Here is a 24914-nt window from a genome sequence, read left to right on the forward strand (position 1 = left end):
GTATAGTAATGATATCATGAAATGTGTCAGATAAACATAAGCTGTAATAACACTTAACTCTGCTTGTGTGTGCTCAGTCTTACAGAAGCTCAGTCAGCATGGCCATCAGCCTACAACTTTCAATGCCTTCCCATTGCACTCTGCACAAAATCCAACTTCTTGTCCTGACTAACAGCGCCACATTTGATCTAGCACGTCTATCTCCTTATATTTGTTTGCAAGCTCCTTAAAGATGGTCTTGTTTGCCAATATAGCCCCTAGTCTGAGTACAGAGCCTGAGACAATGCAGGTGGTCAGTAAATATCTGTTGAGTAAATGAATGGCTATCATATGGAGGATGATTTTCCTGTTACTAACTACATCCTAAAGTAATGGAATTGAGTCAGCTTCAAAATAGTATCCACTTATTCCTATAGAGATCAGAAACAATCAGCTTACTGCCAGTGCTTGCTCAAAAGGCTCAGAATAAAGTACGATAGGTTATAAATATATAACAGGTTATGAATGGCAGCATTTCCCAAGTGTGTTTCTAGCGACACCAGTGCCACAAAATATTTATTTAAAATAGCGTTCAAAGGTTACATCTTATGTCTAACTGTCTACTCATCTCCTTTGGATGTCTAAGAGACATCTCAAATTTAACATATCCCAAACTGATTTGATTTCACTAAACATACATACATCCTCCCAGTAGCTCAGACCAAAAACCTCTAAGTTTTCTTGACCACTTACTCTTATATCCTCATCTAATCCATTAGCAAATCTTGTTGGCTCTACCTTGAAAGTATATCCAGAATCTCTGCACTTCACACATTTTCAGTGTCACCACCTTGGTCCAGGCCACTATATTCTTTTCCCTGCATTGTGATAGTTGCCTTCTCATTGGTCTCCCTACTTGGGTCCCTCACCCTCCCCACTTCAGTCTATTCTCCACACAGTAGCCAGACTGATACTTTCCAAAGGAAAGTCAGATCATGTCACACACCTGCTGATAATCCTCCATGGTTTCCTATCTCACTCAGAATGAAAGCCACTCCTTTTGATGGCTTGCATGGCCCTACCTGAACTGGACTCTGGTTATCTTTCTTTTTTTTTTTTTTGAGACAGAGTCTTGTTCTGTTGCCCAGGCTGGAGTGCAGTGGTGTGATCTCGGCTCACTGGAAGCTCCGCCTCCCGGGTTCACGACATTCTCCTGCCTCAGCCTCTCCAATAGCTGGAACTACAGGCGCCCACTACCATGCCCGGCTAATTTTTTGTATTTTGTTTAGTAGAGACGGTGTTTCATCGTGTTAGCCAGGATGGTCTCGATCTCCTGACTTCATGATCCACCCACCTCGGCCTCCCAAAGTGCTAGGATTACAGGTGTGAGCCACCTGCACCCAACCGACTCTGGTTATCTTTCTATACTCATTCTCTATTACTTTGCTCCAGATAACCACATGCAAAGGAGGCTTCTACCTCAGGGCCTTTGCACTTGCTGTTCCTCCACTTGATTAAGGAGGTCTTTCTTGCCTATCCTTCATAAAATAAGAAATCAACTCCAGCCCCTGATCAGTTTTCTCCAGTCCCCTTCATTGCTTCATTTTCCTTTAGAATATGTATCACTAACTGTCACGTGTTTGCTGTATTTGCTGAGTGTCTGCATCTGCTGTCTAGAAGGTAAGCTCTATAAGGGCAGGAGTTTTGTTTTGTTTCATTAACTGCCATGTTCCTAGTACAAAGCCTGATCAAATAAGTCATGTGTCTGAGTGTCTGTGCTGAGGTGGGGGAGATATTTCAAAAACAGTATTCCTTGGAGTTTGGGAACGAAAAAAGAGTTGTAACTTATAGCCTTCTGACCTTTAGCTCACAAAACAGAAGTACTTTAACAGGTACAAGATGAAATGACTCAATATTTAAAATACTCAACTATATTCTACATGAAACTGGCTATTTCTATAACTTAATTTCCTAACAGTTTTAAAAGGTAGTGTAGGTGAGATGAAAAAGAACAAGTCATCTTTCTGAGCCTGAGATTCATCTGTAAAATACGCCGGGCATTGCTGGGAGGAGTGAAAATGATCACTTACTCTGTGTCTAAGACTGACACCTGATTTCTTTCTTACAGATATAAAATATTTTCATTTCAACCTTTCTTTAAAAAGGAAAATTGTGGTTTTTTTCTTACAACTGCAAAATTTGAGGAATTAAACAATTTTAGCCTCCTCTTCAGTGCTCCATCTTGATCCCTGTTCCACAACCACTATTCTACTGTCAGCATGGTACAAGCTCAGCTGTACCAGAATGATAGAAAACGTCCTTAGAACTGGTAGGGATTTTAGATGTTATCCTGACTTGTAAGTTTCACTGAGGAAGAAGAAAGAGATGTATCAGAATGTGGAGGAAAGTGTTTGAAAAACACATTTAAGCCCGGGCGCAGTGGCTCATGCCTGTAATCCCAGCACTCTGGAAGGCCGAGGTGGACGGATCACCTGAGTTCAGGAGTTGGACCAACATGGTGAAACCTCATCTCTACTAAAAATACAAAAATTAGGCGGGCGTGGTGGTGGGCGCCTGTAATTCCAGCTACTCGGGAGGCTGAGGCAGGAGAATCGCTTGAACCCGGAAAGCAAAGGGTGGAGTGAGCCGAGATTGCGCCACTGCACTCTAGCCTGGGCAACAGAGCAAGATTCCGTCTCCAAAAAAAAAAAAAAAAAGAAAAGAAAAACATATTTAATATTATAATTTTATTTTTCAGAGGAGAAAAACCCTATAGATTTGGAAAGAGAAAGAAAAATTCAACATCATTTTCTTGGTTGATGGGGGTGCACTAAAGATACTGAGACTCAACCAAAGGAATATCCCATTAGGGGGTTGTGAAATTTTTGTGTTTATCAGAAGGAGGTAAAAGCTTTTTTAAGAGCCTGAGAAACTCTTATTTAGACTAACCCACTAAAAATATTCAGTTTAAAAAATAAACGGAAAAAGAGTCCCAAAAACGTTAATAGACATATCCAACTCAGAAAGCTGGGAAGTGGCTCAAAGGGGACTTAAAGAGAGATCCTTCTGAGTTCTAGTCCTGTTCTCCAACATTATATATTGGCTACGATTAATCAAGATTTAATTGTATACCAGCTGCCGAAATGTTTCCCGTACAATAAAAATCCTTAATATGAAACAGGTTTCATATCACCAGTCGAGTTCTTTATTGACAAATTTCCGACCTCGCTTCCCAAATCCATATCTATATCTCTTCAGCATTTACTAAATGCTTCTTTTGCATACCATTAAGTCACTTAATACAACAATTCTGCCGGCTCAACGGTACTGTACCCACTTGGCAGACGACAAACCGAGGCTAGATGAAATTAATCATAAAATTAGCGGCACTGAAATTTAACTCAGTGCAACCCCAAAGCTCCTTTTACACCAAACTGCTCCCTGTAAGGAAGGAAACAGAACTCCTGGAACTTGTCGGCAGAGAATGAGCAGGGCCCTTGCTTTTTGCATGGTCTTGGCCATGGTTAGCCTGCCTTGTAACCCGCAGGTAACAGAGCTACGGAAATCATATGAATCGCTGTCAAGTCGGTGCAATTCATGGTGACCTGGTCTCAACTGAACAGACTGAAAACCAATTTCACAATTTCTTTGTAGTGTTTCTTGGAAATCAGCCACTGTCGCTGCTTAGAAAATAGGGGGCTGTTCCCTCAAGTGGTCAAAACGGGCCTCTCACTAGAGCTCGCCACTTGTTTAGCCGGTGTAAGGCCAAACGATCCTGCAAATTTCCCGCAACCTCCCGAAGGGGTCAAAGCCCACGCCCCAGCAAAAGCACAGGCACTCCCCGCCCAGCGAACATAAGCGCATGCGCCTACCCGTCCTCCAAAGCTACCACCACGTGGTGGCGCCACTTCCCCCCACGCCCGTTTCACCCATTCAGCCCGCTCTTTCGAATACCTTTGTCCAACTCCATAAGGGCAGAGTTGGCATCCAGTTCCTGTTCGCCATAGCCGGCATCTGCCAGGAAAGACTTAGTTGAGTTTGACGCCATGAGCCGAATAGTTACTCGACTAGCCTAGTCAGAAAGATTGCAAACTCTACCCCACAACCGCCATCTTCTCCCGCCGCCTTCTTGTTGGTTTTTCCTCCGCGCGCTGTCAAGCCGTGTTACGCATGCGTCCTGGTCACCCCGCGGTTCGCCGGCGCCTCTGCTGCCTTCTGCGCAGGCGCTCAAGGAGCTCTTGGCCTCCAGGTTCCCGCGGCTGGGAGAAAAGGAGGCGGGGATCCGAAGGGGGAAATGACTCTGAGGCGCCCGGACGTCGCTCGGAAGCCAATCAGAGAGCGTGACGTCAGTTTGGCGCGGAGTTTGGCGGCCGGGGCTTACAGTGGCGGGAGTTGGAGGCGATAACGATTTGTGTTGTGAGAGGCGCAAGCTGCGATTTCTGCTGAACTTGGAGGCATTTCTACGACTTTTCTCTCGGCTGAGTCTTTTCCTCCGGCCCTGATGCTCTTCAATTCGGTGCTTCGCCAGCCCCAGCTTGGCGTCCTGAGAAATGGTGAGTAACGGTCCCAACCGCTGCTCGGGGCTGGCGGAATTCGTCTACCCCGAAACACACGCCACCTCCGACCAGGGCCGACTCCAATTCTGAACTCAGCTTCTGAGTTCTCCCATGGCAAGGGTAAATTAGTGTTAGCTGGGACCACTGAAGAAAGCTGTGCTTTCATCTCCTCGGGACACTTGTAATCGTAATCGGGCTTTTAAAATCGTAACGTTAGGCATGGACGTCGAAATAACTGCCTTCCAAGGCCTGTTACAGCTTACATCTCCATTGCGCGTTAACGGGAAAATGCATGCGTTTGTGTGTATATGTTTCTCTCAACAGTTATTTGAGATGGTCAAAACTCATACTCATTGACTAATTCATTCGTTTGTTGTAGAATCTTAGTGAGCCCAGCTATTTGCTATGGGTATATACTAGTGAATATGACCCACTGTTAAGGAACTCAGTCAAGCAGAGAAGACAGAATATCTGCTTCTAACAGTATCAAAATCTTTTTCTCCCCGTTTACTACATGGTCATAAACATTTAGAGTGAAAGATGCCTGTAACCACATCCGCCAGAGATGACCCCTGTTAATAGATTGAAGTATGTTATTCCAGATGTTTTCGACACTAGAGGTAATATCCATTATTTTCAGAAATGGGATCAAAATGTCCTGTTTTTTCACTTTAATGGTATAAGTTGAACGTATTCCCATGTTAATATGTAGAAATCTAACTTTCTTACGCTAAAACATTGGCAATAAGAGATTTGAGGCTAGGTTTGGGTGTCATCAACTTAAACTTTTTGGTAAGTTTCTGATAAGGGAGGTAACTACGCAGACTAACCTTGGACAGAAATAAAATCTCACTCATGTGAAGGTCGACTATAGCCAGAGGTTCTTTTTCCTCTTGAAACCATGTGGAAAAGGAACCTGAGAAGGGAATTTTTATATTCAGGGATGAGTCTAGGAAAATTGATACTGAGAAAGAGACTGAGTAGTAGTCCCTCAACTTCCTGCTAGCAATCTGAAACTCTATACTATTCTTATTTCTTTCCCTCTTAGATAATCTTTGTAATTATACTCTAAATGCTCCTCTTTCTGTCTGTTCTGGGACCTTGTTTGACTAACTTCTCTGTCCTCTGTTTAACAGTGACAGTACGCACAGTGCTGCCTGGGTTTTATTATACCTCCACACCTTACTATATGTGTGTCCTGGGGGAGCTGTTCAGACTCTTTTGTGACAGATTTTCTCCTAATTCTCCATGTGTTTACCTTTCCCTTCCCTCTTTCCTGTTCACAAGTACTCATTCGTTGTTACACTATAGACACTGAAATTAATTCACTATTATATGTTACCCACTGAAATCTATAGACTCATCTCCTTTCCTCTTCAGTGTTGGTGTTCCATCCTTGGCCTCTTTTCTTCTTCTTCCTACTCCTTTGGATGATCACAACCATAACCAGGGCTTCTTCCACTTCTATGTACATACAACTTTCTATTTCTTATACAGTAAGTCCTCACAATGTCTAGATAGGCTCTTGGAAACTGTGACTTTAGGGAAAACAATGTATAACTAAACCAACTCTACCATAGGCTACTTGATATAAACAAGAATTAAGTTCCAGTGGCATATTTTGGTCATACAAACACCACCGAACTTCTAAATAAAGACCCAAAGCACTTTTAATATTAAATGTTGAAATAATTATGTGCTATACATACATTTGAGAAAGATTAATAAAAACAAGTGAGATAATTATTTGCCCAAGTTTGGCGTATCAGTGAGTGACCTCGGTTATAGTAGTGGTGGGCTAAATCAAGGAATACATGTTTGCAAACTGAAAATTGGAGAGGCACCTCCTACCACCACCCAGTTCAAAAACAATCACAAATATGGCAGCTCACTGAGCCCTTTCATACCAAATCGTTTATTGTCATTCATTTGTATGATTATTGTAAAGTTTATCATTTTTATTTTATAATTATTTGTATTCATTCATTTTCTGACACACTTATTCCAGCTCAGGACTGTGGGTGCCCAGAGCCTATCCTGGCAGCTCATGGTACAAGGTGGAAACCAGCTCTAGACTGGACGCTATTTCATCACAGGAAGCACTCACACACACCCATTGTCTATTGGGACCATGTAGACATGCCAGTGAATCTAACATACCCATCTTTGGCATGTGGGAGGAAACGAGTACCTGGAGAAAACCTCTGTGAACATGGGGAGAACATGTACAAAGTCCACCCAGCCAGTGGCCTCAAACAGGAATTGATTTTTTTCTCATGAACAGTATGAGGAAATGACATTGTACAAAATGATGTTATTGGAAGACTTCATGTACCTGAGATTCATTTCTGTAAAAGCTGTGTGGGTTGATTATCACCCAGACAGTCAATCCCACAAGCATCTCAAACTCAAATACCCAAAACTGAACTCAACTTCTCCCCCAAACCTGCTATATTACCAATTTTAGGGAGTGTCCTCATTATTTAAACCAGTTTTCCCAGCCAGAAACCTGAGTCAATTAAAGACTTCCTCATCTTCCTCATAGTTACACATTCAAAACATTTCGTTAAAATCTCTGTGATTATGCATCTTTACTGTATCCTGGATGTGTTCTGTTTTTACCATTCCATTTCCCTAGGTTGGGCCCTAATGCCTTCTTGTCTGGATTATAAGAAGTCTCCCAAATGGCCTCCTAGTTTGTCTGTCTTCACTTTATTCTCCACATTGCTGCTAATGATCCTTCTAAAATAGAAATCTGATTACTCTTCCGTGTATTTTCAGATTGATATCTAAAAGTTTTTATCATAAATTTAAACAAATGCAAAGAATATAATTTCTGACCATATTGGGAATATTGACGTTTTAAAATAAAAATGCTATATCACTCTTTTAAGTGTATCTAATATAATGGAAATACTGTAGTGATTTGGTAATCACATCATCCATTTTTTAGAAACATACAAACAAACTCTTTAACTGCTAGAAATTCCATATAGCTGCTTTTTCCTCTTGAATTTATTTCCATTTCATTTCTCCCACAGTAATTTAATTTTATGCTTGAAAAGCTCTTTTACTGATCACTCTGTCATACCCCTCTGTGTCAAAAGATGTATTTAAATTGCTGTTTTCTATCATAAGCCTCTGAGTGTTAAAACTTCTTTATGGATTGAATTTTCAATTCAATTATTAGTACTATATGATTGTTTAATACAATATAGATTACCAATTTTGGTAATTATTAACCAAAAGTAAAATTTTGTTGGAAGTACATCTTTTAAAGAGATGAATTTGGGTGTTTATGATTCCTTTATTGAAGGAATTATTTATCTGTTAGTTAAGGTTCCACAAGTTTATTTGTTTTTATTTAAAAATATTTGATACCCAAAAGTTTTTATTCTTTGGATCAATGCAAGGTTTAAGATTGGGGCACGGGAATGCCTTTCTTTTATAAAGTGGAAGAAAGGAAGTGATGAAGGGAAAGGAAAAAAGTGATACCTCAACCTTCTCAGAGACATCAGGTTTTTCAGACAGGTGAGTTTTAGAAATGCATATATGGTATCCAGTTGCTTATAAGTGGAGATAACATTTTGAGAAATGCATCATTAGGTGATTTTATCGTTGTGCAAACATCACAGAGTATACTTAGATAGTGTAACCTACTACACACCTAAGCTATGTATTTTTCCTAGGCTATAAACCTGTACAGCATATTACTGTGTTGAATACTGTAGGCAACTATAACACAATGGTAAGTGTTTGTGTATCTAAACATAGAAAAGATGCAGTAAAAATAGGATATAAAAGAAAAAATGGTACACCTGTGGAGAGTGCTTACTATGAATGGGAGCTTGCAGGACTCTGGGTTATTGTGAGTGAATCGATGAGTGAGTGGTCAGTCAGCGTGAAGACCTGGGACATTATACTACTGTAGACCTTATAAACACTCTATACTTAGGCTGCATTAAATTGATTAAAAAATACTTTCTTCAATAATAAATTAACCTTAGGCTTACTGTAACTTTTAAACTTACAAACATCTTAAATTTTTTAACTTCTTGACCCTTGTGGTAACAGCATAAAGCACAGACACATTGTATAATTGTGCAAAATATTTTATTTCTTCATATTCTTATTCTATAAGTTTATTTTAAATTTTTTTCTTTTTTCTTCTTAACTTTTCGCACCTTTTGTTAAAAACTAAGACACAATAGGAATTTTTAGGCTTCATTATAATCTTGTAAGACTACCATTGTGTATGCGGTTTGTCTTTGGCCAAAATGCCATTACATGACATGTGACTGTATATCATAGTTGAGTACAATAGTACCTCCTTATCCTTGAAGGATATGTTCCAAGACCCAACTCTTTGTATGCTGTGTTTTTTACTATACAGACACTTACCTATGATTAAGTTTAATTAGGCACAGTAAGAGATTAACAATAACTAATAATAACAACAATTATAACGATATTCTATAATAAAAGTTATGTGAAGGTGGCCTCTCGGAATATCTCATTTTATTGTACTTGCCCTTCTCGTGATGATGTGAGATGATATAATACCTACAACATGATGAGATGATGTGAGATGAATGACGTAGGCAGGCACTGTGATTTAACATTAGGCTACTACTGACTTTCCAACTATGTGACAGACAAAGCAGCTAAGTGACTAAAGAGCAGGTAACGTATATGGCACGGATACTCTGGACACGGATGATTCATATCCCTGGACAGGTCAGGGTAGGACAGTGTGAAATTTTCTTGCTACTCAAAATGGCACACAATTTAAAACTTATGAATTGTTTATTTCCGGAATTTTCAATGTAATAGTTTCAGACTATCGTTGACCATAGGCAACTGAAACTACGAAAAGCGAAACCACAGATGAGGGGTGACTACTGTATCTGGAAATTTAGTCTCTGAAAACTCTCAGGTTCTTGTATACTACTTGGAATATGTGCATGTAACTCCAGGGGCTTAAGTTGTACAATGAGGAAATAATAGCTTTTCCCAAATGTGTTGTGGAGGAAAGCTTTACAGCTTCATGTTCGTAACACAATAAGGATCCAAAAGTAGCTTAGGGTGGTTCATCAGTGAAGTGTGTATTGCAGGGATTGCAGAAGTAGAGGAGTAGGCAAGGACCAATCACTCACCATTCATTGGTGTTTGGATGTTAATTGTAGGCAGTGACGCAGAGTTAAAGTCATTGTTTAATTGTAAAAAATTGCAGGTTTTTTGGATTGTATCATCTTCATTTCAACCAAGTTGTTCAAAAGTCCCTTTTGAGTTTGCATTTTGCAGTTGATTTTTTTTAAATTCCAAAACATGTATATTTACATAACCTTTGAACAGAGGCTTTTGTTTTTATACACTTATTCTGTACGTTAATACTTGTGAACTCAACATAACTATTGCATTCTTTTTTTGGAGACGGAGTGTTGCTCTGTCGCCCACACTGGAGTGCAGTGGCGCAGTGCAAGCTCTGCCTCCCGGGTTCACGCCATTCTCCTGCCTCAGCCTCCTGAGTAACTGGGACTACAGGAGCCTGCCACCATGCCTGGCTAATTTTGTTTGTTTTGTTTCTGTTTTTATTTTTAGTAAAGACGGGCTTTCACAGGTTAGCCAGGATGGTCTTGATCTCCTGACCTCGTGATCCTCCCACCTCGGCCTCCCAGAGTGCTGGGATTACAGGCATGAGCCAATGGGCCCAGCCTATTGCATTCTTTTAGTGGTCTTTAACAGCTCCTTTACAATGATATCTGATGTTGAAATTGTGACATGATGGCCCCAGAACTAATTATTAAATTTGGATTAAATTTTTTGGTGCCCTTCTATTGATTCCTTCAGGTTATGTCTGTGAACATCCAAGTGTAGATTTGTCTGAGGTTATGTCAAGCTAGGATGTATTCTCCACATAGTACTTTTGATGAAAAGTGAGAATTCAGAGTACCCTAAAATGTTTGTTAATTATTTAAGATGCTTTCAATAGATTGTAAACTCAGTGTTTCCTCCAATGCTTATTGAACATTTGGTTTTCAGTAATTACTTGTTGAATGAATGTTTCTTTTATATATTTAAAATGTCTTGACCACAAATCAGTATGATAAAAACAAATCTCTGAAGATGTCTTACTATGTGGGACCATAGTGCACGTTAGATCTCTGACCCAAGCAGAATAAACTTTTCTTCCACCCTGAGTTTCCTGTTCTCTGTTCTAAATTCAGTGAAAATTTACCAGTCTTTCAAGACCTCCTGTAAAGACTGCCTCACCCACCACCACTAGCCAGGGCTAACTAAATGTTTTCTAGGGGAAGGTACATAACGCTTCACTTTACAATTACTCTAATATAATTTAAGATACTGTAAGTGTTGCTATTAACATTTTAGATTCCTACAATTTCAGCACTAAAGGAAAAAGAAAGTAAATTTGGTGAATATGTTACTGTCTATAGTAGTTGCATTGACATATATTATTTTCTTTGGCTCTTTGACCACTGGATTTTGTATGATGTTCCCGCATAAGAATTTAATAGAAAGGGATAACAGTTTTAATGGAATGCTTTTGTGGTTGTCTCTTTGGTAGGAGAAGGGGGAAGATCTTTCTTAATATGCAAAGGCCTCTTATTTCTTCTAATCTCAATGTGCTAGTGAGAGTCTTCATTTTAGATAGTAAGCCCAAGGCTGTACCTCCCCAGGAGTTGGAAGTGCTCTTTCATTTTTTCCTTAGGACTCTTTTAAGGAAATACCAGAAACGGTGTCTTCCATAGATATTAATAGTAAGTGGATCTATGTTAATATCTAAAGTTTCTTAAGAACAAATATTTACCTCTGGATTTGTTAAAAATGCTGAAATGTGATGCTCTATTGGAATTCTATAAGGAATTGTCTTGTTTTAGGATGGTCTTCACAATACCCTCTACAATGCCTTCTGACTGGTTATCAATGCAGTGGTAATGATGAACACACTTCTTATGGAGAAACAGGAGTCCCAGTTCCTCCTTTTGGATGTACCTTCTCTTCTGGTAAGAGAATTACTCTCTAGGCAAGGCTTGGACAGAAATGATCTATTTCACATTTACAGGGCAAATATACTTCAAAAAGTAAACTAGGTGGATGTTAGAGTTTTTGTAAAAACTGTTGTCTTCTGATTTATAAAATAGACTTTTCTTAATCTCTGTATCATTAGCGTAACTATATTTCTTCTAAAGCATAGGATTGTTATAGCACCATTTTTAAAAAAACAATATAAGGAAATGGTTGCAAAGGTTCAGCTACAATGAAAACTTTTACCCAGTAGATACATACCCTTTGATCTGGTTGAATGTATCTTTCTGTGACTCACTGGGGAATATATGAACAGAAATAGAAGTACTTCGGCCAAGCTCAGTGGCTCACACCTGAAATCCCAGCACTTTAGGAGGCCAAGGCGGGTTTGGGTGCAGTGGCTCACGCTTGTAATCCCAGAACTTTGGGAGGCCAAGGCAGGTAGATCACTTGAGGTCAGGAGTTTGAGGCCAGCCTGGCCAACATGGTAAAACGCCATCTCTACTAAAATTGCAAAAAATTAGCTGGGCGTAGCGGCGCATGCCTGTAATCCCAGCTACCTGGGAGGCTGAGACAAGAAAATCACTTGAACCTGAGGCAGAGGTTGCTGTGAGCCAAGATTGTGCCATTGCACTCCAGCCTGGGTGACAGAGTGAGACTTCATCTCCAAAAAAAGAAAAAAGAAAGAAATAGAAGTACTTGTCTCCACCCATAATAGTTTGAGAGGAAAGAAAAAGTTGTGAAAAGGAAATTTAAAACTAATAGACTCCTTACAGAAATTAGCCAAGTGTGGTGATGCACGCCTGTAGTCCCAGCTACTGGGGAGGCTGAGGCAAGAGAATCGCTTGAACCTGGGAGGCGGAGGTTGCAGTGAGCCAAGATCACGCCACTGCATTCCAGCCTAGGTGACAGAGGGAGACTGCGTCTCAAAAACAAATAAAAACTAATGGACTATTACGTAGTCATGATTGTGTTAAAAATAAGTAAATAAAAATATGATTAAAAAAAAACAAAACTAATAGACTCAGCCTGCTGGCGGCCTACATCATTGTATGCCTTTGTTTGCCATTGGCCAGTACCACTCCTTTTTTGTTTAAGTACAACTCTCGATTTAGCCCTTCTCTAAATAAGAGACTATCTGAAGAAAATTTTGGTGGTTTTGAATAAGCCTAAAAAGTTTTGTGGCTGGGCGCAGTGGCTTATGCTTGTAATCCCAGCACTTTGGGAGGCTGAGGCAGGTAGATCGCTTGAGGTTAGGTATTCAAGACCAGCCTGACCAACATGGTGAAACCCCATCTCTGGTAAAAATACAATATTAGCTGGGTGTGGTGGTGCATGCCTGTAATCCCAGCTACTTGGGAGGCTGAGGCAGGAGAATCACTTGCACCCAGGAGGTGGAAGTTGCAGTGAGCCAAATCGTGCCATTGCAGTCCAGCCTGGGCGACAGAGCCAGACTCCATCTAAAAAAAAAAAATTTTTTTTTGTGTTACTCTTCATATATTTTATTCTTTATTTCTGCTTTAGCTCCCAATATGGAACATGTACTAGCAGTTGCCAATGAAGAAGGCTTTGTTCGATTGTATAACACAGAATCACAAACTTTCAGAAAGAAGTGCTTCAAAGGTAAGTCTAGTTCTACAATTTTTGTTTTAACATTTAAAAAACTTTACAGATCCTCAAGTATATTATTATTTGAACACATTCTGTTTTAGTCTGTCTTGTGTTGCTACAAAGGAATAACTGAGACTGGGTAGTTTATAAAGAAAAAAGGTTTATTTGGTGCATGATTCTACTGGCTAGAAGATAAGACATCTGGTGAGGACCTCAGTCTGCCCCAACTCATGGCAGAAAGCAAAGAGGACCCCATGCATACAGAGGTTACATGGCAAGAGAAAGGGGTAGTACCAAGCTCTTTTTTTAACAATCAGCTCTCCAGGAAACTAATAGAGTGAGAAGTCACTCATCTGTTCACCTCTTAGGGAGGGCATTAATCTGTTCATGAGGCATACACCCCCATGACCCAAATGCCTTCCATTAGGTCCCACCTCCAACTTTCAGGATTAAATTGTAACATGAGATTTGGGAAGGGACAAACATCTGAAGTATATATAACACATTCCCGATTATGTTAACTTCTGATTAAGTCTTTTTAGGGACAAGGTTAGATGTGAATGGTGGACTACCTGTCACCTGTTAACTATGACAATGCCTTTACTCAAAGTTAAGAAAAATACGTTTTAGGATTAAAAACAATTCCTTCAAAAAGTTGAATCTTTAACACTTAATGTGGTTAGAGAAGTGTTGCTTTAAAACATTTATATTGATCAAGCATTTTTCAGGTATAAAGCAAAGTTCTTCTAACCTTAAGAAGCTGATAATTTGGAACCCATAAGTCAAGTGTTGAAATAACTAAAATAAAACAAAGGCTGTAAATGATACAGAAGTAGAAAGAAAACACACTGGTGTCAAAGAGAAAGCTCTCATGTAGTAAAGAAGGCTAGGAAAATTTATGAAGAATGGGGCATTTGGGTTGGACTATGGTATTTAGACCAGTGGAAATGGAAGGGGGTACTCCAGGTGAAGGGAAAAGCATTAGCAAAGGTCTAAAGATGGAAAAGCATAGGATATAATAAAATAGGAAGTGACCAATTTGGTTGGAATAAGATATCGAGAACAGTGACAGATGAGGCTTGCAACCAAGATAAAGACTAAAGAATGCAAAATGTTGAATGTCAAACTAAAGTATTTTACATTCCATTCAGAGAGCATCATGAAATTCTTTTTATTTTTTTTATTTATTTATTTTTTTTGGTTGTTTGTTTTTGGTAGAGATGGGGTTTTACCACATTAGCCAGGCTGGTTAACTCCTGGCCTCAAGTGATCTGCCTGCCTCGGCCTCCCAAAGTGCTGGGATTACAGGTGTGAGCCACTGTGCCCAGCCAGTATCATGAAGATTTTTGAACTGGAATATGTTTCAGAAAGATTCCATTTTAGAGAATATATTACTAGTGAACTCATGGAAAGGAATTTGACAGCAGATGGTAGTTCTCATGTGGTAATTAAGGGAATGTATAATTTCTGTGAGTCCACAAATTATCTTTGCTCATGCCAAAGGGTGCTGACTACTGATTTTTTATGTGTGCATCTTTGTTTTTCTTATTTTAAGTTCCAGGGTACATGTGCAGGACATGCAGGTTTGTTACGTAGGTAAATGTGTGCCGTGGTGGTTTGCTGCACATATCAACCCATCACCTAGGTATTAAGCCCAGCATGCATTAGCTTTTTTTTTTTTTTGACACAGGGTCTTGCTCTGTCACCCAGGCTGGAGTGCAGTGGTGCAATCTCGGCTCACTGCAAGCTCCGCCTCTCAGGTTCATGCCATTCTCCTGCCTCAGCCTCCTGAGTAGCTGGGACTACAGGTGCCCGCCACCACGCCCGGCTAATTTTTTGTATTTTTATTAGCGACGGGGTTTCACCGAGCTAGCCAGGATGGTCTCGATCTCCTGACCTTGTGATCTGCCCGCCTCAGACTCCCGAAGTGCTAGGATTACAGTCGTGAGCCACCGCGCCCAGCTGCATTAGCTGTTTTTCCTGATGTTCTCCCTCTCCGTGCTCCCCCTCAACAATCCCCAGTGTGTGTTGTTCCCCTCCCTGTGTCCATGTGTGCTCGTTGTTCAGCTCCCACTTATGAGTGAGAACATACAGTGTTTGGTTTTCTGTTCATGCATTATTTTGCTGAGGATAATGACTTCCAGCTCCATCCATGTCCCTGCAAAGGACGTGATATCATTCCTTTTTATGGCTGCACTGCATTCCATGGTGTATATGTACCAAATTTTCTTTATCTAGTCTATCATTGATGGGCATTTGGGTTGATTCCATGTCTTTGCTATTGTGAATAGTGCTGCAGTGAACATATGCATGCATGTATCTTTACAATAAAATGATTTATATTCTTTTGGGTATATACCCAGTAATGGGTTTGCTGGGTCAAATGGTATTTCTGGTTCTAGGTCTTTGAGGAAGCGCCACACTGTTTTCCACAATGGTTGAATTAATTTATATTCCCACCAACAGTGTAAAACTATTCCTGTCTCTCCGCAGCCTTGCCAGCATCTGTTGTTTCCTGACTTTTTAAATAATTGCCATTCTGACTGGTGTGAGAGGATATCTCACTGTGGTTTTGATTTGTATTTCTCTTAATGATCGACTACTGATCTTTTTACTACTACAGCTTTCCAGGCATTTAAACTTCTATTAATATTGTTACCACAGAATACAATTTAGACATTTCACATTTACCATTTTCTTTGTTTAGAATGGATGGCTCACTGGAATGCCGTCTTTGACCTGGCCTGGGTTCCTGGTGAACTTAAACTTGTAAGTGACTTTATTTCATTAGGATCTGGGTAAATACTGATAAGGGATTGCTTTGTTAAATTGTGCTTACCTTATTTTTGAAAGGTTACAGCAGCAGGTGATCAAACAGCCAAATTTTGGGATGTGAAAGCTGGTGAGCTGATTGGAACGTGCAAAGGTCATCAGTGCAGCCTCAAGTCAGTTGCCTTTTCTAAGTTTGAGAAAGGTAGGTTTGTGCTTATCCTCTTTCATCTCCTTAACCTTCTTTACAGTGGGGAGATAAGAACCTGTGATTGTTTCTACCCTTTTCCCTATCAAAGTTACTGCTTTACCTACATAGATGATTAAGATTCTTTTTTTGGAGACAGTTTCATTCTGTTGCCCAGGCTGGAGCGCAGTGGCACCATCTCGGCTCACTGCTACCTCCACTGCCTCCCAGGTTCAAGTGATTCTCCTGCATCAGCCTCTGGAGTAACTGGGACTACAGGCGTGCAGCACCAAGCCCAGCTAATTTTTTTTGTATTTTTAGTAGAAATGGGGTTTTACCATGTTGGCCAGGCTGGTCTAGAACTCCTGAGCTCAGGCAATCCACCTGCCTCAGCTTGCCAGAGTGCTAGGCTTACAGGCGTGAACCACTGCACCCTGCCAGGTGATTAAAATTCTAATATGACTGAAAACCTTAATAAAATTAAACTGGTTTTAGGCCCACTCTTCTGGACATTAGCTCTAGCTTGTCTCTGAAAGTCAAGTCTTTGGTAAATTTTTCTATAATCTTGCACATAAGGTGAAGATTTATAAATAGCTACAATACCATTGTTTAACTTTGATCATTGAAGTTAAAATCTTGTACTGGGCACTCATTAACTCTGTAAAACAGAGTTACTTTAACTCTACTTGTAAAATCTAAATGAGCTATAAGGCTGATAAACTGAACATGATTTTCTACCTAAAAATTTATCATATATTTGGTTTAAATGGCCTGTTTTTTGTTCTTTGTTTGTTTGTTTGTTTTTTGAGATAGAGTCTTGCTCTTTCACCCAGGCTGGAGTGCAGAGGCTCGATCTCGGCTCACTGCAGCCTCCACCCCTCGGGTTCAAGCCAGCCTCCACCCCCCGGGTTCAAGCAGTCATCTGCCTCAGGCTCCCAAGTACCTGGGATTACAGGAGCCCGCCACCACAGCCAGCTAATTTTTGTTTTTTAGTAGAGCCGGGGTTTCACCATCTTGGCGAGGCTGGTCTTAAACTCCTGACCTCATGATCCACCTGCCTCAGCCTCCTGAAGTGCTGCGATTACAGGCGTGAGCCACCGCACCCGGCCAAATGGTCCAATTTTCTATTATGTTTTGAACTATTACTTAAAATTGATTTTCCTGTGTTTATTTTATTGTTATAATTGGACAAAGAAGATTTAAGAGTGACATAACACGATACTGTAGCAGCTAGGGAAAAATGTATCAGTGGTGCCTGAATAAGCTCTTCCTTGCTGTTTTTTGTTTTGTTTTCTTCTTCCATTTGCTTCTCAGTAAATAAATTTTTTTTAATGGACCAACAAACATTTATTTCAAAGGAGTCTCTGAAGTAATCTGACTTTAATCTCTGAATAATAGTGACAGACATTACAATCTCCTTTATCACTTAAAAAAAATACTCTATTTTAAAAACCAAGTGTTTTCATTTATTCACCTGAGCCATTTAGGAGGTTAAGCTGGTTTGGACTGGTTGTTTGTTTTTTGAGACAAAGTCTCCCTCTGTTGCCCAGGCTGGAATGCAGTGGCATGATCTCGGCTCACTGCAACCTCCTCCTCCCAGGTTCAAGCAATTCTCATGCTTCAGCCTCCCAAATAACTGGGATTACAGGTGTGCGCCACCACGCCCAGCTAATTTTTGTATTTTTAGTAGAGACAGGGTTTTGTCATGTTGGCCAGGTTGGTCTCGAACTCCTAACCTCAAGTGATCTGTCCGTCTTGGCTTCCCAAAATGCTGAGATTACAGGCATGAGCCATCATGCCCAGCCTGGCTTGGACTTTTAAGAAAGTCAGTTTTAATCTACTGTGGTTGCAGTTGAAACTGGAACCTTTAAGGGGAACTATGGCATGATTTTTCTTATTTCTGCATAACTTTATTAACATATTTAAGTAGTTAGGTATGCTTGTGTTCTAGTTTTCTACACTCCTGTGTCAGAGTTCACTCTGAGTTTGTAAAAATAGTGTTAAGATAATGAAAATTTACGTAACTACAGAATAATGGAAAGCATCATATTTTTCGGTCCTTTTGCTTAATTTTTACACCTCTGCATGTGAACCAGCTTATGACAATGAGCTGTAGAAGAAAAGGCACTGAGTTAGAGATTGGGGCAGGTGGCTTTTTTCATGGCTTTCAGTAGTCCATAGGTGCTCTAGTATAAATTAATCTGATCGGATACTACTCCCAAGCCCTGTGGTTTGTTTTGGTAAAACAGAACAGATAATAGCTCTATTCACTCCATCAGACATAAGCCCTCTTACAGGACAAACCTTTGCACCTAAACATGGAAGCCCTTTGTTTTATTCTGGACTCTTGGGCAAAGTGATTTTTACCTCCTTGGGCCTTCATTTTCTAATTTTGTGAGATAAATACCTATTCTATTTAGGTCACAAAATTATTGTAGACATAAAAGTGAGGTGAAATATGAATGCTTTTTGTTTTTAATCTGAGCTCATTATGGTGGCGCATTCCTATAATCCCAGCAACTTGGGAGGCTGAGAAGGATGGCTTGAGGCAGGAGTTCAAGACCAACCTGGATAACATAGTGAGACCCTATATCTAAGAAAATAAAAAATTAGCTTGGTACAGTGGTATGCACCTGTAGTCTGAGCTACTTGGGAGGCTGAGGTGGGAGGATCGCTTGAGCCCAGGAGTTTGTGGCTGTAGTGAGCTATGATTGTGCCATTGTACTATAGCCTGGGCAATAGAGTGAGACCCAGTCTCAAAATAAATTAAATCAATTGATCTGTCTATAATCTATCAGGGAATTATATAAATACTTAGTGTTTTGTGGGGGTTTTTGTAGGTAGCATGGTAGAAAAGATCATTGGTCCAGTTCTTCCCACCCTATCTGGGTAGGATACAAATAATCCTAACTGGGCATAGTCATACTAATGGAATTTGCCTTCCCTAAGTATCTACCAACTAAAAGCAAAGAAAATGGACTCAGATAATTGCTTTGTGTGGCAAAAGGGCAAGTATTAGAACTTAGTGGAAAATTAAAATTGATTATAAATTTATTTCTATTTCCTCTCCTACAAACTTACCTATATTTGAACCTTCTTTCTCATCATTCTCAAGTTTTAATTAAATGAGAATCTCTTGGAAGTGGGCTAGGCATTTATTTTTTTAAAGTTCCTCAAGGGATTCCAATGTGTAGCTAAAATTGAGAAACATTCTTGATTCTTCCCAAGACCTTCCCCCATCACATGTATCCCCACTACTCTCCATCTTCAAGTTCTCCCTCTCTATTGGCTGCTTCTCCTTAGGAAAGACTCAAGAATGCCTGTGATCTATTTTCCCAAATATCTTAACCCTGTGTTCTCTTTTAGTTACTGTTACATATTTTCCATCTCCTTTAATTTGGTTTAATCTATTTTCTACATCTAGCCCTCTTCCTGAAGTCACTCTTGCTAAGGTTATTATCTAATTATCAGAAAGCGTGAAACTTTCCAGGTCTTTTCTTCTGCTTGTATAATATGCTATACTTTTAGTGTTTATAATATGTTACACTTTTAGTGTTTATAAAATTCCAGTAAAAGTATTTGCTTAGAATCTGTGATATCCCACTCCCTCTGGTACTCCTTCTGCTTTCTCTTTATTCTTTCATAGTTGCTTTTACCTAGCTTGAAGTGTTAGCAAGGCCCAGGATTTGGTGTTTAGCCTTTTTTTGCTTTCAACCTATACCTTCTTGGACAGTTTCATCTGTACCAGTTTTGTTTTGTTTTTCATTCTGCTTGTGTTGACCCAGATCTATAATCCTAGCCTTGACCTTTCTGCAAGTACTTCAGATTCAACATAGCAAAAACTGAACCCACAATTTCCTTCCTAAACTGATTATTTCTCCCTGGCAATGCCATCTTTTTCCTCTCCTCTGGTATTTCCTTGAATAACTTCATTTAACATTTCTTATAGTGCGAGTCTGATGGTAATAATTTACCTTTGTTTTTCTTTATCTGAAAATGTCCTTATTTCGTTGTCATTCGTGAAGGACATTTTTGTTGGATATGAAATTCTGGGTCAACAGCTTTTTTTCCTTTCATTGCCTGAAGATGTTCCACTATCATCTCTGCTTTCATTGAAAACTCTGTGGTTGTTAAAATCATTTCCCTGTATATAATATGCTGTTTTTCCTAACTAATTTCAGGATTTTCTGTCTTTGGTTTCTAGCAGTTTGACTGTGGTATGTCTAGTCATGGTTCACTTCACAGTTTTCCTATTTGAAGCTTGCTGAGCCTTTTGTATTTGTAAATTCCTTTTTACTGAATAGGGAATTTTTCTATCATTTCTTGAAATATTTTTTTCTGGGCTAGGCATGGTGGCTCAGGCCTGTAATCCAAGCACTTTGAGAGGCTGAGGCAGGCAGATCACCTGAGGTCAGGAGTTCAAGACCAGCCAGGCCAACACAATGAAACCTCGTCTTTACTAAAAGTACAAAAATTAGTCGGGTGTTGTGGTGGGCACCTGTAACTCCAGCTACTCAGGAGGTTGAGGCAGAAGAATCGCTTGAACCTGGGAGGTGGAGGTTGCAGTTAGCTGAGATCGTGAGTGTGCACTCCACACTCCAGCCTGGGCAACAGAGCGAGACTGCCTCAAAAAAAAAAAAAAAAAAGAAATATTTTTTTCTGCCTAGTTTATTCATATTCTTTCTCCTCCCTGCTTCTTCTGGTACCTTAATTACTCATATGTATATATATATTTTCAATTACTCATATATTTGACTTTTCTAAATTATCCCATGCATCCTTGAGGTTTTCTTTTTTTTCAGTTATCCTAAATTTAAGATAAACTGAAAAAGCCGTAACATCCATCCATTTAAAGTGCACATTTTAGTGGTTTTTATTTTATTCACTGAGTTGTGCAGCTATCACCACAATCTAAATGTAGAATCTTTTCATCAACCCAAAAAGAAACTTGAACACATTAGCAGTACTTTCACTCATTCCTTCCAACCCTATACAACCACTATAGTAATTTCAGTCTCTATAGATTTGCCCATTATACACATCCATATAAATGGAATGATACAATATGTGAGTGATCTTCTGTGACGGGCTTCTTTAATTTAACATAATGTTCAGTTCTGTTTTTCTCTCTCTTCTTCAAATTGAATGATTTCCATTAATTTGTCCTAAAGTTCACTTTCTCAATTTTCTCCAGTCTGTTCTTAGGCCTGTCCAGTGAATTTTTTCATTTCAGATACTGGTTTTCAGTTCTAAAATTTTCTTATTTTTTTTTTTTAAAGACAGGGTCTTGCTCTGTTGCCCAGGTTAGAGGGCAGTAGCATGATCATAGGTGCATGCCACCATGCCTGGCTAATTTCTTTTTGTATATTTTGTAGAGATAGAGTTTCACCCATGGTTGGTCTTGAACTTCTGGGCCCAAGGGATCTGCCAACCCAGCCTTCCAAAATGCTGGGTTTACAGGCATGAGCCACGGTGCCTGACCTTCATTTGTTTGTTTCCTGCTGAGATTTATCATCTTTTTATTGATTGCAAGTGTATATATTTTTTTCTTCCTTTTTTTTTTTTTTTTTTTATTATTGTTGTTGTTGTTTGAGACAGGGTCTCACTCTGTCACCCAGTTTGGAGTACAGTGGTGAAATCTGCTCACTGCAACCTCTGCCTCCTAGGCTCACGTGATCCTCCCACCTCAGCCCCCCAAGTAGCTGAGGCTATAGGTGCATACCACCACACCCGACTAATTTTTGTATTTTTTGTAGAGATGGGGTTTTGCCATGTTGCCCAGGCCAAGTGTACGTTTCTTTAACTCATTTAACATGGTTATATATCCTTTACAACCTTATCTGATAAATCAACATCTGGATTATCTTGGGATTGGCTTCCATTGAGAATAATTCATTTTCCTGGCTCTTTGTAAGTCAAGTAATGTAAGATTATATTCTGGACATTGCGAATGGTATGATGGATTCTAGATTCTGTCATATTGCTTAGAAAAGAGTTGGTGTTCCTTTTTTAACAGGCAATTCACTTGTTTAGATCCAAATTGAAGACTATCACACCTACAGGAGGACAGTAGATCTTATCTCAATTATTTTCTTTAGTTTAAGCCTCAGTTGTAAACTGCTTTCAGTTTCTCTTGCCCATATTGTACAGGGGTTAGCCAGAGACTTGGACTGAGTTTAAACATGGAATCATAATTCCATGGGTTCCCTTTCTCTAGCTGTATCCAGGTTTTCCCCATCCCCTCACTCTCTGACTGTTCTTGTTGCTCCCAGTCTCCTTTTCCTGGTTCTTCTGGCTTGAAAATGGCAGATTTTTAAATTTGCATTTTAGCTGCCTGGTATTAATGCTGCAACTTTGGCTGTCCTCAAGGTAAAACCACAAAAAAAAAAAAACCCAGTAACTTAATCTTAGGCCAATCATTTGCTAAAGATGTTGACTCTCCTCCAAAAATTGTATGTTTAAGAGGAAAGTGAGCTGGGCTTGGTGGCTCATGCCTATAATCCCAGCACTTTGCAAGGCTGAGGTGGGCAGATCACCTGAGGTCAGGAGTTCAAGACCAGCCTGGTCAAGATGGTGAAACCCTGTCTCTACCAAAAATATAAAAAATTCGCGGGGTGTGATGGTGCGTGCCTGTAATCCCAGCCACCTGGGAGACTGAGGCAGGAGAATCGCTTGAACATGGGAGCCTGAGGTTACAGTGAGCCAAGATCATGCCACTGTACTCCAGCTTGGGTGACAGAGCAAGACACTATCTCAAAAAAAAAAAAAAAAAAAAAAAAAAAAAAAAGGAGGAAAGTGGTAACTTAAAGGGAGGAGTAAATTTTATCCCCAAACAAGAGTTTCTATTTTAGGCAACAAATTCCAACAAAAGAGGGGAAAATGAACCTGAGTGAGAGTCTGTACAACCAAATCTGTTAAAAGGAATGAATAGTGCCTGACACTTAAAAAGTGCTGAATTAGATGAATGGTTTCAACATGGCTGACTAGATGCATCTGGCACTCACCTCTTTCATAGAGTGGAACCAAAATAGTGAGATATTATAGTGAGAGTGAGATCGTAGATAGTCACACTTCAGATAGATCGTCTAAGAGAGAACACTGGGATTCAACAGGGAAGTGACAAGAAGCTCTGGAAGCAAGGAAGGAGACAAAAGCAGCCTATTTGACCGGGATCAGCTAGGAATCTGCAGAGGCTTCCTATGCAGGGAAAGAGGAAGTGAGACACCCAGCAGCCCAAATACCCACTGTGAACCCTAATAATAATAGCCATGGGAGACCCCCTTGATGCTCATGGACCCTAAGACTAACATAGGGAGCTGCGTGGAGACTTCATGAAGACATTGCTCCAGAGAGATATCATACTGGGTCCCACAAACCTCCAAGTCCTAAGCAGCTATAACACAGTTTGATTTTCAGAGCCTAGCCCCCACCAGACTGTGTCCTGCCCTGCCACCCAGGCTGAATTAAGAGCCACACACAGCAACCTCATTCCCCTGAGTGGAGGGGCAGCTGCACATTTTCACGCTTCCCGAGGACAAATTCCACTGCCTGCAACCACCACCACTCTGAGCTGCCGCAGGGCAGAGGTATAAGCGAAGCCCAGTCCCTTTACTGCCTGCCTATGGATACTCCCAGGGAAAGCAACCCCACTCTCCATGTCAGTACTGCAGCATAGCTGCTGCTGCCCCTTACTGGAGCATTCCACCGGAAGCCTGGGGAATCACCCCACCCCTGCCTTCCATAGCCAGCACCTGCAGGCACCACCAGGGTAACCGAGGGCAGTTCTACCCAGCCTAGCTTCATACCCACCACTACCCAAGCACACCATCTGGGAAGCCTGAGGATTGCCCAGTTCAGTTCATCACCAGTGGTGCCTGGGCACTCCTCCTAGAGTCTGAAGTTGGGCCTACTCAATCTGTTGCTACCACCACAGCTGGCATCAACCTGTACGTGCAACCTGCAGGTCTGGGGACTGGCCTGCCCAACCTGTCACAGCCACTGCCAGCACTAGTATGGAACACTTGGGTTCCAGGGGATTTTTCCATCACTGCTACTGTCATCACCCACACCACTCCACACCTGCTGCCCAGGGGCTCAAGAACTTGCCCACCTACCTGGCCCACTGCTGCCATTTCCAATACCTGAGTAAGCCATCTGAAGGCCCAAGAATCTACCTGTGTGGATCCATTAACACCAGTGCCAATGTATGCTGCCTTGGAGCCAAAGGACAAGCAGGCTCAGACCACTGCTGCCACCACTGGGGCCTGAAGACTGGCCTACCTGGTATTTCAATTTCTGGCAAAACTTAACCAGTCTGCACTAACAACCAAACTCTAATCTACCAATGAAACCACAGATACCACTGACTGTATTTACGGTCAAAAGGAATGATAGAGACTATGCTACTGCATGCATCCAGAACCAAAGCCAAGTATCCTTTCCAACCATCACCATACATACATCTTCAGGAAAACGTTCTCCACTACAAACCAAATTCAAAAAATTGGAAGAAGCAACTGTTACACCAGATGCACAAATATCAACATAAAAACACAGAGAAATCGAAAAGCAAGTATATGTGACACATCCAAAGGAGCACATTAATTCTTCAGCAACAAATCCCAATCAAAAAGGAATTCACAAAATCCTGGAAAAATAATCCAGAATATTGACACTAAGGAAGCTCAGTGAGATACAAGAGAATTCTGAAAGACAATACAAAGAAACAGAAAAATAATTAAGGGAATGAATGAGGAATCTACCAA

At 40.4% G+C, this 24914-nt stretch overlaps 2 protein-coding genes across 4 annotated transcripts in view; one reads left to right on the forward strand and one right to left on the reverse strand.

Annotated features, from left to right (window-relative positions):
• Nucleotides 1-4250, reverse strand: part of INTS7 (integrator complex subunit 7) — a 101941-nt gene extending 97691 nt beyond the window's left edge. The window contains exons 1-2 of one of the 3 annotated variants that reach the window (XM_023203807.1): nucleotides 4078-4172; nucleotides 3934-3993 (exon numbers count right to left, since the gene is read on the reverse strand). In XM_023203807.1, coding sequence (XP_023059575.1) covers nucleotides 3934-3949 — 16 coding nt within the window. In that variant the 5' untranslated portion in view covers nucleotides 3950-3993; nucleotides 4078-4172. Of the gene's footprint in view, nucleotides 1-3933 lie in introns of all 3 variants that reach the window. The other 2 variants (XM_023203806.3, XM_023203808.1) reach the window with 2 other exon arrangements.
• Nucleotides 4251-4271: 21 nt separating this feature from the next.
• The window catches only part of DTL (denticleless E3 ubiquitin protein ligase homolog), a 67909-nt gene continuing 47266 nt past the window's right edge, over nucleotides 4272-24914 (forward strand). Inside the window, exons 1-5 of the mRNA XM_023203810.2 lie at nucleotides 4272-4532; nucleotides 11435-11560; nucleotides 13107-13205; nucleotides 15901-15962; nucleotides 16047-16167. Coding sequence (XP_023059578.1) covers nucleotides 4481-4532; nucleotides 11435-11560; nucleotides 13107-13205; nucleotides 15901-15962; nucleotides 16047-16167 — 460 coding nt within the window. The 5' untranslated portion in view covers nucleotides 4272-4480. The remainder of the gene's footprint in view (nucleotides 4533-11434; nucleotides 11561-13106; nucleotides 13206-15900; nucleotides 15963-16046; nucleotides 16168-24914) is intronic.

This window comes from Piliocolobus tephrosceles, chromosome 1 (genome assembly GCF_002776525.5).
Source record: "Piliocolobus tephrosceles isolate RC106 chromosome 1, ASM277652v3, whole genome shotgun sequence".
Lineage (NCBI taxonomy): Eukaryota > Metazoa > Chordata > Mammalia > Primates > Cercopithecidae > Piliocolobus > Piliocolobus tephrosceles.